This window comes from Drosophila ficusphila, unplaced genomic scaffold (genome assembly GCF_018152265.1).
Source record: "Drosophila ficusphila isolate 14025-0441.05 unplaced genomic scaffold, ASM1815226v1 contig_414, whole genome shotgun sequence".
In the NCBI taxonomy this organism is placed as follows: domain Eukaryota; kingdom Metazoa; phylum Arthropoda; class Insecta; order Diptera; family Drosophilidae; genus Drosophila; species Drosophila ficusphila.
In genome coordinates, this window is record NW_025064328.1 from 11,725,344 (window position 1) to 11,740,132 (window position 14,789).

General features: G+C 41.9%; 4 protein-coding genes across 5 annotated transcripts; all 4 read right to left on the reverse strand.

Moving 5' to 3' along the window:
• Positions 1 to 853: 853 nt before the first annotated feature.
• On the reverse strand, positions 854 to 2,318 carry LOC108096802. Its single transcript, XM_017198686.2, has 2 exons — positions 1,845 to 2,318; positions 854 to 1,550 (listed from the first exon to the last, which is right to left on the reverse strand). Exons 1-2 carry the CDS (start codon positions 2,226 to 2,228, stop codon positions 1,092 to 1,094), a joined length of 843 nt encoding a protein of 280 aa, XP_017054175.1. The 5' UTR covers positions 2,229 to 2,318; the 3' UTR covers positions 854 to 1,091.
• On the reverse strand, positions 2,276 to 5,106 carry LOC108096800 (solute carrier organic anion transporter family member 74D). Of its 2 annotated transcripts, XM_017198683.2 has the most exons (6): positions 4,887 to 5,105; positions 4,603 to 4,832; positions 4,234 to 4,545; positions 2,964 to 3,805; positions 2,599 to 2,909; positions 2,276 to 2,521 (listed from the first exon to the last, which is right to left on the reverse strand). In XM_017198683.2, the coding sequence occupies exons 1-6, from the start codon at positions 5,066 to 5,068 to the stop codon at positions 2,344 to 2,346; spliced, it is 2,055 nt and encodes a 684-aa protein (XP_017054172.1). In that variant the 5' UTR covers positions 5,069 to 5,105; the 3' UTR covers positions 2,276 to 2,343. The 2 variants fall into 2 exon arrangements, with proteins under 2 accessions (XP_017054172.1, XP_043064115.1); XM_043208180.1 differs by having other exon boundaries at positions 2,599 to 3,805; positions 4,887 to 5,106.
• Positions 5,107 to 5,364: 258 nt separating this feature from the next.
• LOC108096829 (solute carrier organic anion transporter family member 74D) lies at positions 5,365 to 7,810 on the reverse strand. The gene is given in 6 exon segments (XM_017198734.2): positions 5,365 to 5,584; positions 5,648 to 6,723; positions 6,725 to 6,816; positions 6,878 to 7,204; positions 7,260 to 7,489; positions 7,555 to 7,810. Coding segments are annotated over 6 exon segments (2,061 nt in total). The 5' UTR covers positions 7,692 to 7,810; the 3' UTR covers positions 5,365 to 5,385.
• Positions 7,811 to 7,896: 86 nt separating this feature from the next.
• Positions 7,897 to 13,342, reverse strand: LOC108096828 (solute carrier organic anion transporter family member 74D). The gene is made up of 8 exons (XM_017198733.1): positions 13,254 to 13,342; positions 11,783 to 12,601; positions 11,314 to 11,543; positions 10,910 to 11,242; positions 9,071 to 9,933; positions 8,638 to 8,769; positions 8,257 to 8,576; positions 7,897 to 8,200 (listed from the first exon to the last, which is right to left on the reverse strand). The coding sequence occupies exons 2-8, from the start codon at positions 12,100 to 12,102 to the stop codon at positions 8,026 to 8,028; spliced, it is 2,373 nt and encodes a 790-aa protein (XP_017054222.1). The 5' UTR covers positions 12,103 to 12,601; positions 13,254 to 13,342; the 3' UTR covers positions 7,897 to 8,025.
• Between the last annotated feature and the right edge of the window lie 1,447 nt (positions 13,343 to 14,789).

Consider the following 14,789-nt stretch of genomic DNA (forward strand, 5'->3'; position numbering starts at 1 on the left):
TATTTACATGTATCCATCTAGCAGTAGGCCCAACGACGTGTAGCTAATTTTTAAATTAAACTAATAATCAAGTGCATATAGACTAGAGTATAGAGTACAGAGCATAGTCGACTACTTGAAGTATAAATATAATAGTTTGTGACATTCGAACTCACTCAAAATGATCGGTGTAACTGCAATACAACGCCTTGCGCAGAACGTTAACGATAGTAGCTATAGCCGTAGCGATAGCTATACCATAACTCTAACTATAACTATAACTATAAAATCTAGCAACTGACAAACAAAAACCAGACGCATTTCAGTGGCCAAGTGTTCCAACAGTTTTCCAAAAACTAGCCCAAAACGACCCGACGAAATGCAGAAACAATTCTAAATTTAAAGCGCCACAAATCAAGCAATTGTAGATCAAAGACCGCGAATGGAGAACGGTCCATTGGCTAGACCCTAAGATTTAAATCTCGTATTAACCCCGGGCTGAGCAGCAGCTGCGTTAACAGCATCAAGTATTCGTAATCTGTATCTCGTAGCTAACCGCAGCACATCAATCGAACTCAAGAAGTCTTGAACTATAACGAATGAATCTAGGTACTCCCCCGATTCCCACGATCCCCTGACCCCGTTCCTTCTCGATTCTCACTCGACTCTCGATTAACGTTGTAAGCTGAATCATAAATTATATTCTAGGATTACGCTATGTATGTATGCTTATGCGACTGAATTTGAATTAAATTTACACTAGATATACAACTACACAAAGTAACTGATTTTTTAGACTGTGGGCTGTAAGCTTGCACTTTGTACTAAAAGCTGTGAAGGAGCTTTTTTTGACTTTTGGTTGAGTGAGTTGGTAAGGAGCTTAAACTCAGGTTTGAGTGAGAGTTTTGGGTGGACTTTCACTCAAGTTTACTTTATCTTATGATTCCCAACTCAAGTTCCTCTCTAATCTTAAAAATATATTTCTTGGGAATTTTGAATTTGTTTGACTTGTATTTGCGGTTTTTAATTGTTACACTTGATTTTGTATAATTAAAATTATTTTTAGTTTAATTTTTTGTCTATTTTGGAATTAAAAAAAAATTTATTTAGCTTCATTTCTTACTTTTCCTACTGCCCCTTGCACTCTTCCTGCTGGCTCTTGCACTCTTCCTGCTGCCTCTTGCACTCTTCTTGCTTTCGAAGGTAACCATGGGATTTTGAGGTTCTGGGGGAGGCTGGCTGGCCAGGCTAAACAACCGGCACTCGGACCGCTCCTTGAGCAAACTGTTTGCAAACTTCTTCGCTCCCGAAATCTTGGTCACCCTCACATTGTTCATGTTGTCCACCCTATTCGCAGGATAGACCTCCACATCGCAGCAGTTCTTTATGAGCAGCAGGTCACTGTTGTTGGTTATTGGGTACCGGAAGTAGAGATCCCTACCGCAATCCAGACACTTGTTCTTCATGCGTTTCAGCTGAAATTTCACCGGATAGCATCGACCCACCATGGTGTCGTGGTCCAGAATAACCGAGTGCTGGTAGGTGGGTTTCGGCCGGGGACGCTTGGTCCACTGTAAATTATATCCAGTAATAAAAACAGCAATGAATTATAAAGCTAACTGCATATTTTAAAATTATTTTTATGGGTAACTAACCCAACCAAATTAAAAACGGATCTGAAACCAACTATTTACCAGAAATTATATTTATTTTGATTTTCGTGCAATTGTATTATTTATAGAAATGAAAACGATAATTTATAATCTGTAAAACTAACGTAATAAAGCTCTAAAGTAAGTTTAGATCTTTTATTCATTTAAAGTTTAGAAAAAATATACGAGTATATATCAAAAAGTAACTCGTACCTCATCCAAGTGCAAATAGGTGCGAAGCGGTCTGCAGGCGGCCGAGCAGAGATTGGGCCGGATGTCCTGCTCCTGGGCCACGCACATGGTGCAGCACCGCAGCTTGTCCTTGTCGGACTCCAGGAGCGGCCTTCCCTTGCTGCACTCCGCCCGGATGTTGATCTCCTGGCGAACGGGTCCGTCCGGTTCGATGGTGGCCTGATCGGCCTGCGGTTCGATGGTGGCCTGAATGACATCGGCCAGAGGTTCAACCTCGCCAGGCAAAGGCGCCGTCACCTTGTAGTCGATACATGGTCCTTCGGTCGATTCATAGCACTTTCGACAGGGTCCTGGGACAAAATTTTTGAGGATCCACCGCCGACAACTGCTTTCCGGAGCGGACATGTTGCAGGAAAAAATGGATTGTTAAGGGGAAGGAAACAATTTTGAAATAAAATAAGAAAGTCTCAAAGTTGAGACTCCATTCGTAGCATGTTTATTTGGCTTAAAATAAGTAAAGTTATTTCTCTTGGGATTTTATATCCACAGTTTTCAATTCAACTTCCTTATTTTTTGAGCTGCCTTTCGGCGACTCCTCTTCATCAAAAATCTTGAGATCCTTGGCATGGTACCAAACTATGATATTTAGAAATCCTCCCACAAGTATAAAGGAGGCGGCCGTAAGATTCAAAGCGTATCTGTATTAAAAAGAAACAATATAATAAAAGAATAAAAATAAAAAGTGTTTTATGTGATAATATTTAGTATATCCTACCTCAATGATTCCGTGTCGTAGAGCCAACAGTTTCCCTTGTTGGTGCAGGTTTTACCCCACACCAAACAGTAGTTGTCAATCAACCAGCCAAAGAAAATGGGACTGGGAATGAAACCAAGTAGAGAAGCTGCCATTGAACCCAATCCCAATGCAAAGGTTTTGTCCTCTTCAGGAATGCAGCGCAGAGCTATTAGCAGATTTGTGGATTTACTAGAAGCACCCACGAGTTTCAGGAAGCACATCATGGCCAGGAAAACAAGGAACTCATTGAAGCAGTCCACTGGACAAGTTCCATCCACTGCAAATTGAGTCTGAAATAAAAAATGTATAAGTAAAATATACTGAAAGGTATTCCGTTTTATTACCTCCGTTTCTGAGATCAAACTTGAAGAACCCAAGCACTGGCAGTTAGTGTAAATGGTCCTTCCCAGTTCATCCTTCGTCCTTTCCGTACATCCTGCATGACAGGGCGAGATGAAGGTGATGTTATCCGGACTGCAAACCGGAGCATAGTGCACATAGTCGCAGTGGCAGGATGCACTGCAGCTGTTCTCCGCGGACAAAGTGGTCAGGGAATTCAATCTGTCACTGCCTTCACATCCGATGGCCACATAGCAAAGGATTCCGGCCACCGTCACAAAGTCCACGATGGCATTCCAGGAGGCCATTGCCCGGGCACTCGGTTTGTACTTCGAGATCACGTATCCTGAAATAAGAACTCCTGCGGCCGAGAATCCCAGGGCTACAGTTCCAGTTGCCATAGTTGCCATGGCTGCCGATTGTCTGTATTGGGTTTCTATATACTTTGGAGTGAATATCCAATAGGCCATATAGCCGAAGAAGTAGAATATGGATGCTATGGTGTTGAAGATATACACCTTGTTCTTTCCCAGCCTCCTTACGGTTTTCATCATGTCCTTAAAGGATCGTTCTTTGATGGGGAGCGACTGTCTTCTCTCTGAATGCTTCAGTTCGAGTCGCCTCTTTCGGGAACTGGGCAGCTCCTTGGGAAACATAAACAGGAACAAGGCTGCAATCAAGGTCATGGCAGCCAGGACTAGCCATCCCAGCCACCAGGCGCCCATCCAGCGAGGGTCCTCCCTTCCGATGAGAGGTTCCAAGCTGGGTTCAATGTACAAACGCAGGCAAAGAGCTGCCAAAGAATATCCAATAGCTGGACCAAGCATTCTCAGGAACATGGACATGCCTAAAAGAGGGATAAAATTTGATATAAAATTGTTTATTGTGGGGGTGGGACACGTTGGGTTAAAAGGTTATATAAATAAAATGTTAAACTGCTTTTAAACAAAGCTAATCCATATCAAATACTTATATTTATTTTAGTATCACGCGTCTAGTTTCGTTTCAAATGTTTGTTCAGGTGTTTTACAACCTAAAAAAATTAGTCCTAATCTTACAGTGAATTCTTACATTGGAAAATAAACAGGAAATGAAAAAAAAAAACAATTAAATATTCTACCTATTATTCTACTATCAAATAAAAAAAGTATTACTCTACCAAGAACAAATAACACTAATTGAAACAAAAAACAGTTTTAATAGTGAAACCAATTGCCGAAAACTAACCTTTCCCAATTACAGACCACCTCCCTTTAATTATTATACAATACTCACTCAGCAGGGCAGGTGTTTTTGACTTGGTGGCATTATCATCCATGTAGGCAATTCCCAAAGTGTAGAAAAGAGCCTGTCCCACTCCCGAAATAAGTTGGGCTGCAAACAGAAACACCTGTGGCACCGACTGGCCCACCTCCTGAATACATCCTGATGCACTTGACTGGCATAGTTTCTTATCCTTCTCCTGCCTGGCCAAAGTTTCGTTAACCTGGCCAAATTCACGGGTTAATTTTAGGGCATCCTCGCCAGCTCCATAAATAAAGTGCAGGGAGCTCGTTAGCAGGCAAAAGGCCACGATGGTCAGCAGACCTAAATGGGACACTATATTACTGATATTGAAACGAAGGATCTCAGATCTCAACTCACCTATTCCCATCCAGCGGGGTCGATGCCCATTTCCCGCATAATAACCCAACAGGGCGGCTGTTAGCATCGTGCTGATATCATTTCCCACCGAGATAATGCCGGAAACCTTTGTTGGTATTTTATAGCGCTTCTCCAAGGTCGTAATTGTCGCATTGAAGTAGGCGAAGGTCATTGTCATCACACAACCAGCCAGACCGTACAGAATCACATACATTTTCTCAGTTGCAAATCTAGAAAAGTAATTCTTTACGATAAAGATAGAGGTGCATTAAAAGAGATCTTACCTTTGCATAAAGGAACCTCTGAAGATCCAGAAACCACAAGTTGTATCCTTACTTCCATCCTCTCCTATTTCTTTTTCTTTTTCAGGGAAATCCTTTAGTCTATCTGAGCTAACCAAAGCCTTTTGGAGGAAGGGCAATGTTTCACTTGACTCCAAGGTCGACTTCTTTTGCTCTTCCGACATCTTTCATCTCCGAGCAGCTCGGCTGAACTGGTACTATCTATCAGAGATCTCCACACCATATAGCCGACTGCATCTCATGGATAAACAGCTTAGAGATCTTATCAAAGCCGTCAGATTAGACAGTGAGGATCAGACAGGCGACACTTATATACTGTGTATGAAAATAAATTTTAGGAACAGCTAATTGACGGAGCTTCTTTGTCGTACTTATCTTTTTCGGAAACGTGTGAAATTCTGGCACAGAGACTTCACTTTTGTGGGCCACGTACCCCCAGATAAAAATATGTTTGCCAAAGTATTATAAATAAATCTTTCATTTATTTATGGAAGCTCTTTTCCTTATCAGTAACAATTACTTTTGGTTTCTCCTTAAGCTCTATTACTTCATCCTGTTTGGTTTGATCTGCCTTCTCCTCTTCATCGAAGACTTTCATGTCCTTGGCGTGATACCATACGCCAATATTCCAAAAGCTGCCCAGGAAAATCAGAGAGGCACTTACTAGATTCATGGTGTACCTAAGGAAAGGATTATTAGATTAATATTAATTATATATTTTCCACTAAATAAATTATATGTACCTCAAGGACTTGGTGTCGTATATCCAACAGTTACCCTTGGAACTACAAGTTTTACCCCACACAAGACAATAACTATCCAGCATCCAGCCAAAGACAATGGGACTTGGAATAAAGGTGAGCACCGAGTAAACCATACTTCCAAATCCCAAGGAAAAGGTTTTATCCTTAGAGGGGACACATCGTAGAGCTAATAGTAGGTTACTCGATCTCCCAGTGGCTCCAACGAATTTCAGAAAGCACATGACGGTCATGAAAATTAAAAACTGCTTACTGCAATCCACCGGACAAGCTCCATCCAAAGCGATTTGTGACTGGGATGCAAGTGAGTTTAGGTTAGATAATAAAGTTTCATTGGGCATGGTTCCCATGCACTGACACCCTGTGTAAATGGTCCTTCCCAGTTCATCCAATCCCTTTTCAGTGCATCCCGCATGACAGGCGGATATGTAGGTTGTATTTTCTGGACTGCAAACAGGAGCATAGTAAACATATTCACAATCACAAGCTGCACTGCAACTATCGTTGACTGGCAGAATGGATAAGGAGTTGGCTCTATCACTTTCATCGCATCCTACAAGGACATAGCACAGGAGTCCTGCCACCGTGAGGTAATCCACCACGAAGTTCCAGGCAGCCATTGCCCGTGCACTCGGTTTGTACTTGGAGATCACATATCCGGAGATCAGAACTCCTGCTGCCGAGAATCCCAGTGCCCAAGTTCCTGTTGCCATTGTGGAAGTGGATGCAGATTGACGATACTGAATCTCAATGTACTTTGGTGTGAAAATCCAGTACGGCATGTAGCCAAAGAAGTACAAAATGGAGGCCAGCATGTTGTAGACATAAACCTTATTGGCCGCCAGTCTTTTTAGGGAGTCCAGCATATCTTGAAATGATCGCTCTGCCAGCGGAATATCCTCCTCTCCATCTGCTTTCAATCTTCTGGCCTTGGCTTTTGGCATCTCCTTGGGAAACATTCCCACAAACACTGCTGTTATAAGCAGGATAACTGTGAGTAGGATCCAGCCCAACCACCAAGCTCCCATCCATCGAGGATCTTGTGTGGTAATCAGGGGGTTTCTTTAAGGGATCGATGTACAAACGGAGACACAGGGAGACCATCGAGAAGCCCATTGCAGGACCCAACATTCGTATAAAGGTGCTCCAACCTTGTTAAAAAATTGCATTAATATCTAATAGATATTTTGGGAAGCTATTCTTTGATAATACTTAGCATGGCTGGCGTCTTGGAACTTGCAGAATTATCGTCCATGTAGGAAAGACCCGGCGCATAGAATAGCGAACATCCAATTCCACCGATAAAGTTTGCTACGAAAAATAGAATTATAGGTGTGTAGTCCCCATCGTAATTTCCCTCTCCACAATGTGAGTCTTTCTTAAGGCAGAGGGAGTCATCTTTCCCCGTGGAATTCAAAGTAGTATCAAGGGCTTCCTCAAGTCCGTATTCTTCTGTTAATCTCAAAGCTTCTTCGCCAGGGCCGTAGAAAAAGTGTGGTGTCAACATGAGCAGGCAAAACATAGCTATAATAATGAGGCCTAAAAAGTCCAAAATGATTAAGTCAAGTAGTTTTCCCGAGTCGTATGGTATTACCCAATGCAACCCAACGTGGCCGATGTCCTCGACTCGCATAGTAACTCAAAAAGGCCGATGAGAAAACGGTGCTTATATCATTGCCCACTGTAATAAGACCCGATATCTTGGTGGGTATATTAAAGCGCTTCTCCATCGTTGTAATGGTGCCAGTAAAGTAGGTGAATGCCATGGCTAAAAAGCAGCTAGCTATCCCGTATATAATCACAAAGCAGTGAGCAGTGGCAAATCTGGAGATTGGAATTACTCACTTACTACTTTACCATAAAGATATAAACAGAACTCAACGATATACCTCTGTAAAGCAGGTCCCTTGAAGATCGAAATCCCACACAAGGTATCAGAAGACTGTTTCTCCTCCTTCTGAGTTTCATTTCCACCCGCCTCCTTATCCTTTAAAAACCTGGAGGTCTCGATCTCTTCACTGGCCATTTCGATCCTTCTCTGTCGAACTACTGGAAAACACTGAAGCCTCAATTCAGAGGCAAGTTACAATCGCCTCGTGGCAAACAGAAAAGCTTTGAGATAACGGATAACAACCTTCGTACCGCTAAATCCGTCTAATATTTAGCTTTCTAATCGGGATCTGCGCTTTAATTGTCAGCAATTAACATATATACAACCGGTGTGGGCAACCTTACTGTTACAATACCTTTTATTATGGTACTGGACTCTACGGGGGAAATCACACATGGATATTGACAAAACAAGGCACCAAAACTCTCACTCACACAGCACTTCTTATTGGTAATATAGTAACTTATATCTAGATCTCTGTATTCTTCTCGTTGTTGGCCTCCTCCTCGTGCTGAACGATCTTCATCTCCACCTCCTTGACGTCCTCGTCGAAGATTTTCAGGTCCTTGGCGTAGTACCACACTCCTAGATCGAAAATGGCTCCAATGGCGATAAAAACAGCTGCGGTGAAGTTCAGGGTGTATCTGGAATATATATTATAGGTGATATATATATTTTACTTTTATTATGATAGCCTTACCTCATGGAGAGCGGATCGTAGAGCCAGCAGTTTCCCTTGTTCGTGCAGGTCTTTCCCCAAACCAAACACACTCTATCGAAGACCCAGCCAAAGAATATCGGACTGGGAATGAAGGCCAGCATCGAGCACAGGGTCATGCCGAAGCCCATGGCAGCCGTTTTGTCCTTCTCCGGAACACAACGAACGGAGACCAGGAAGTTGGAAGCCCTGCCACTGGCTCCCACGAACTTCAGGCAACACATCACGGCCAAAAAGGCCACGAATTGCGTCCAGCAATTTACGGGACAGGCTCCTGGCATCGCTTGACCATTTGCCAGTGCCTACGAATTTAGTTGAGATTAAGAGTTTTAAAGTTTTAGGGGATAAGTATAAAGGATATACCTCGATTGGAGTGGCCATCGAAGTGTCCAGATTGATGTTGTCACTATACAAATCATCGCTGGTTAGGCGCTTGAATTGACTTGTGGTATTGGTGGTCTCGTCGGAAGGAATGCAGGAGCAGTCGTAGAAGACCTGTGGGAAGGAAAACAAGAATAAATTAATAATATTAGTTAATATAATATAAGCTATAAATTGTTTCGAATTTTAAAAATAATTCTTTATACAATTCTGCGGCTTAGGAAACTTTAGTTTGTATCTAACTACTTTAATCTAGTTATGTGGGATATGGGTATTTAAGGTTTCAATTGCACACATTTTACCTCAAGTGTGTAGAATTATTTTTTGAAGATTTCTTTGTTACACAATAACAAAATTTGTTAGCAAATAACTAAACATATGCTGTGCTTAATATTACTTTAGATTAGCTACCCACCTTTTTCCCCTCCGAATTCACATGCAATCTTTTGCATCCCGCGTGACAGGCGGATATATAGGTCATATTGTTCTCTCCGCACACCGGAGAGTACCGGACGTAATCGCAGGAACAGGCGGAGTTGCAAGTGGTGGCATTTCCGGTCAGGGAGCTATCGTGGATATTAACGATCACGGAGCTCTCGTTTCCGGGACAGCCAATGAAGGCGTAAGCCAGGATTCCGGCTACCGTGAGGAAGCCCACAATTACATTCCAAGCTGCCATATATCTTGCTCTGGGTTTATACCTCGAGATGATAAATCCGGAGAGCAGAACTCCCACGGCAGAGAAGGCCAAGGCTACGGTTCCGGTGACCATGGATGAAGTGGCCGCCGATTGGCGATACTGCACTTCGATGTACTTGGGTGTGAAAATCCAATAAGGAGTATATCCCACAAGGTAGAAAATACTCGAGAGCGTGTTGCACATGTATGTCTTATTGGTGATCAGCCGGCGGAAGGTTTTCAACATGTCCTGGAAGGATGCCTTGGCTTCCGTAGGTGTCTTCTGATCCAATTCCGCAGTCAGGGTTTCCTTTTCCTTGTTTTTCAGCGAAAGACGCTCCTTTTCGCGCCTGCGATTCTCTTCCACTTTTCTTCGGGCCACTGCTCTCGGGAGTTCCTTGGGAAACATTGAGAGGAAAACCCCGGAGAAGGACAACAGACCACCCATTACCAGCCAACCCAGCCACCAGGCGCCCAGCCATCTAGGATCCTTGTTGTTGATCACAGGATGCATCTGGGGAGCGATGTACAATCGAAGGCAGAAGGATGCCAAGGCGTATCCAATCGCAGGACCCAACATACGAAGGAAGTACGAGAGACCTGGAAAATATGAGGAAAATATCATTTTTTATTGAACTTTAGAGTTGCCTTCATGATTTTATGGCTTCAAATAATGCCACTGGCTGCACTTATGGTTATCTTCTTAAAGATAGGCATATCTTTTAAGTTTAAATTACATACAGTTGATCATTAGTTTGTTTAACGTCTAAGAAAATATTTTGCTATAGTCTTAGAAAAGATAAATTTATACTACCATGCATTAGCCAACCATATTTTATCTCGATTCACTTCAATTGCCAAGGCAAAATATGCATGTCGCTTCGGCATTGTAATAATATCAAAAAATATTCTGAATACTAAAATTATTTAAATTTCGACGACATTTGTTTGTTTTAAGATAGGTATATCTTTAAAGATTGAATTACATAAAGCCGATCATTAGTTTGTTTAGCGTCTAGGAAAATATTTTCCTATGGTCTTAGAAAAGATAACCTTATACAATCCGGAATCAGACAACCAAATATTATCTTGATACACTTCAATTGCCTTGTCAAATATGCATGCTGCTTCTGTCTTGTAAATTTACTGATATAAATCTTTTTTGATTACGATATTTATAGTTATAATTGCCTTTTCATTAAGAAATTAAATATTTTATTTAATAAGTATTTGGGACATCATCCTATTTATGTAGATATTATTTGAAAATCATTTGTTTGTGACTATAATGAAATTTTTTTTTTTTTAATGGGCAGAACGATTAAGGAGTTGTCATATCTTTTTTGGTTTTATCTGGAAAAACCCGTAAGTGAGAGATTTGTATGTATACTGTATATGATATCTTTCACTGACCGTGTTTATAGTCTTGGAAATCCCTAAAGATGCTGATGCTAAACTTGGCCCTGACTCAGTGCCATAACTTGCCACTCCCCCAATTAAGATTGTTATGGAGGTGCTAACTTATCTAACTAAGATTGCTGTTTAGTTCAGATTAATCTGGTTAAAGGCTACTCACTCAGCAATGCAGGTGTCTTGGATTTCTTGGTGTTATCATCCATGTAGGATACACCCAATGTGTAGTACAGTGATCCCCCGATTCCGGATATGAACTGTGCCACAAAGAGCAGGAGTTGAGGGGCAAAGTTACCCTCGCCGACTTCACATTCAGCTCCTCCTCCATTTAAACGGCAAAGGGTTTTGGTTCGCTGCTCCTCGATTGCCTCCATGGTGGCATTTTCATCGGGTAAACCCCCAAATTCCGAGGTGAGAGCCAGTGCATCCTCACCAGGTCCGTAGAGGAAATGCGGAGTTGTGGTCAAAACACAGAAACAAACAATGGTAAGGAGACCTATTAAATTATGATTTAAAATATTATATCTTCTGATGTACTTATATGTAATGCAATATGGTATATCTTACCAAACCCAATCCACCTGGGTCGATGACCCTTTCCCGCATAGTAGGCTAGAACCGCAGACACCAATGTTTGGCTTATGTCATTGCCCACCGAGATAATTCCTGTGTTCTTCGAGGGTATCTTGAAGCGCTTCTCTATTGTGGTGATCGTGCCATTAAAGTAGGCATATGTCATTGAAAATATACAGCCGACGATGCCGTAGAGTAAAACATACGCTGTTTGATTGGCAAACCTACAAGAAGACCATAAATAATAGTTAATAATTATGTTTATTATTTGAATCTATCAGGAGTTGATCTCAATTGATCCAACGAAACATTATTTGAGTGTTTACTTAATGTTAAGTACTTAATCGTTAAATAAATAAGAAAATTATATAAACAATTAAAACAAAATTGCAAAATCCTTATATCTCTTAACCTTACATTTTCGTAATTTAACTCTTACTCATTCAAAAATATTTAAACTCACCGCTGGTAGAACTTTCCCTTGAAAATCCAGAAGCCGCAGGTGACATTCTTCTCCAGCGGCGATTCCTCCAGGAGTCTGTTGATTTCCGCGGTGATGAGGCGTTCCTGCTCGGATTTCTGTTTCTTCTTTTTGGATTTTCCCTTCTTGGGAGTGGATTCATCTCCGTTCAGATTGTTTCCCGCCTCCTTTTCCTTGTCGTAGGTCTTTCCATTGTCCAAAAGTCTGGACTCCACATCGGACTCATCGCGGGATTCCTGGGCAGCAGCCTCGAGATCCTGATCCTCGGTCGGCAAACCACTGGAATTCTCGCTCTGCACCATCCTAATCCTAATTGGCTTCACTTGGCTCGCGATCTCACTGGGCACATTGGTCTCTTCCGGCTTTTGGTCACCGAACTCTCACACACACTTGCACACTTGCTACGGAATTTAGCTGGCACTTGATTGCTTAATTTTCGCCAGATCTTTCACGGGCAATTAGCTGATTACTGAGGGCTTCGGATCGGATCGGATGAGATGAGATGGGATCGGATGGGTTCTAGAAAACAACCTGGCGCGTGGACGAGCGCGGATCGAGTGGCATGATGTGCATAGATGTCCGGGGATCTTAACTCTCTTAACTCTTTAGATGGCGGCGCTGTTCCGAAAGTTTGCCTCAAATATTTTATCAAAATATTATCTCTGGAACGAGAGTCATCATCATAGCCCCCAATCCACAGAGCTAATCTTTGGCGATTTCCGAGACTCGTTGATGTCCTCTCATGCTGCTTCTGTTGCCGCTCGTTGGATTTACGATTTGTTTGCGGGTTAAGTTCGGGTACTAAAATTATAAAGTATATAGTATAGAGTGCAGAGTGTGTATGGTTGATAAGGCCGGCTCCAGACGGAAGAGTTTATCTTAAAACAGCGGGATTCGGCGGGTTTGCACATTGATGAGCACGTAAATCTGAGCGCCAGTCATTGCCCACGATTTCCATGGAAGTGCTAACTAAATATAAAGAGATACCCCCCTGGACAAACACTGTAGTGCACGGTCATTGTTTCTGTTTGGGATTAGGCATGGGATCAATGTGATATAGTCACTATCTTTTTCTGTGTGTGTGTGAGTGGCAAATTAGTTTAGTCGGAGAGCTGGAGAGTAAATTCGCCTTTCGGGTATTTCGTTTATTATTGTCAGTCTCGATTTGAGCAGAAGAATCTTTGCTCAAGCCCCCAACGTGTGCTCTATTATTTAATGTGCTCCCCCCTATATATGTGTTAGTAAATGTGTATGTGTGTGTGGTGTGTGTGTGGAGCTAATTCACATAGCATATTTAAATTTATGCGCAGCTTATCACTTGAACTTTATCTTGATTGCGATGTTCTTGATAAACGCGTGAATAGCAACTTTTCCACAACTTCGTCCCTTGAACTTTCCCGCTTTTCACACTTCGGGCTAATTTCTGTAATTTATTTGCCCTTGCATAACTTACGAGTGCTATTACTTTGATTTGTTTTGTTTCGATCGCGGGCTTTGCGGATCGGGAAAAGACAGTAGCTAAAGCGATCTCGATTCGGGAAAGACCGTAAGCGAACTAAACTAAACTAATCTAAGCTCACTCATCTCAGGAAGATCTCTGCCGAGTCCACTCAGAAAGCTTAGCTTGGATTCGGGTTCAGATTCGGGTTCTTTATCTTCGTATTTCGACTGTGTCACTGACATCAATTCCCAGTCAAAATAGTTAGCTCGCAGGTATCTCTATGTACAAATATATCCAAGAGATTCGCTCAACTCAATTGAATGACAGCCCACGAAAGTGAAACCATTGAGTAATTATGGGCCTTTACAAAGGGCATCTCAGATTATTTTCTTTGCTTTGGAGTGAGGAGATGTCAATATTATGAGCAAAGAAGTACAATATTTATGTATTTTCGGCTTCCAATTTAAACCTCCCAAAGTACAAGTCGCATTTCAGCTGAACAAAAGAAACCCACGTTTGAAGAAGCATAATTCCATGAGGAAGTAAATCGAACAGCTCAAACTAAACTGCTGCCAATTTGTGGCATTATATATTATCGATATCTGGCGACTGCGGTCGGTTGCCATCCGTATCCATCCACCCCGAGACGCTCGAGTATCGGGTTTCCAAGAAAAGCTCGTTCCTTTCCACTTATTTTTTAGATCGTAAACGATGAGCTTACACTATGCCCTACGCCATCAAATTGAATTCAAATTGCAATTACAGCGACCACATGTGTAAGCGTTGGCAGTAGCTTAAAAATAATCCCAAGGCATCGGCCAAAACACACATATGCAGATGGATCCTTAAAGGACATCATATGTTCCGGCAGGCAATAAAAATCAAAGGCATAATTTCACGATTTCAATTGAGCGCCAATAAAACGGCAGCCCAAGCATGTTTATTATTATTTCTTATTATTATTTTTCATTTTCCCCAACACCAGCTGCCGTCTCTTTCGCTTTTCCGATTTCCCGAGCTCTATATTCTATCGCGTTTCGCTGGGAAAACAGGAGCAAATGTGACCGCGGTTCTTAGGGGGGATTTCCATATACCATTGAGGCTCAGCATAAATAACAACAAATGAGGCAGTTCGCGGAAAAGGGAGAAAGATATACCCGCACAATGTAGCATCTTTATCTTTTGTTGTTGCGGTCCGCCTGTAAGTATGCTATATATAAATATATATAAATATATACATATTTATATATGTGAACAAATGTGAAAGAAGTCGGCGCTTTCTTTATGTCGCTGGCACGCGTTTGGTTTGCGATTTTATTTCCGGCCAAAACGTATGCAAATTTTTTACGGCCCCGCCCTCGGAATTTTCCCAATTTCCCCCGCCCCCTTTCTTATCGCTGCGGCACACATAAACAAGCGGAAGGCGAAGCTGCAAGCGTTGACAATAAATAATAATTTTTTGTTTTCCAAGCGAATCGTCATGAATTATAAACGCAAATGCAGAACTTGCTTATCGCCAGGATATGGAAAGTGGAATGATTCCTCCAT

Bases quoted from the DNA above. Each gene is read 5' to 3' on its own strand.
- LOC108096802 (XM_017198686.2), bottom strand. From the start codon at position 2,228: ATGTCCGCTCCGGAAAGCAGTTGTCGGCGGTGGATCCTCAAAAATTTT. The intron at 1,551-1,844 runs GTACGAGTTACT...TATAATTTACAG, and splicing joins CCTATTTGCACTTGGATGAG to TGGACCAAGCGTCCCCGGCC.
- LOC108096800 (XM_043208180.1), bottom strand. From the start codon at position 5,068: ATGTCGGAAGAGCAAAAGAAGTCGACCTTGGAGTCAAGTGAAACATTG. The intron at 4,833-4,886 runs GTAAGATCTCTT...TTACTTTTCTAG, and splicing joins AGAGGTTCCTTTATGCAAAG to ATTTGCAACTGAGAAAATGT. The intron at 4,546-4,602 runs GTGAGTTGAGAT...TGTCCCATTTAG, and splicing joins ACCCCGCTGGATGGGAATAG to GTCTGCTGACCATCGTGGCC.
- LOC108096828 (XM_017198733.1), bottom strand. From the start codon at position 12,102: ATGGTGCAGAGCGAGAATTCCAGTGGTTTGCCGACCGAGGATCAGGAT. The intron at 11,544-11,782 runs GTGAGTTTAAAT...GTCTTCTTGTAG, and splicing joins AAGGGAAAGTTCTACCAGCG to GTTTGCCAATCAAACAGCGT. The intron at 8,577-8,637 runs GTATATCCTTTA...CTAAATTCGTAG, and splicing joins CGATGGCCACTCCAATCGAG to GCACTGGCAAATGGTCAAGC.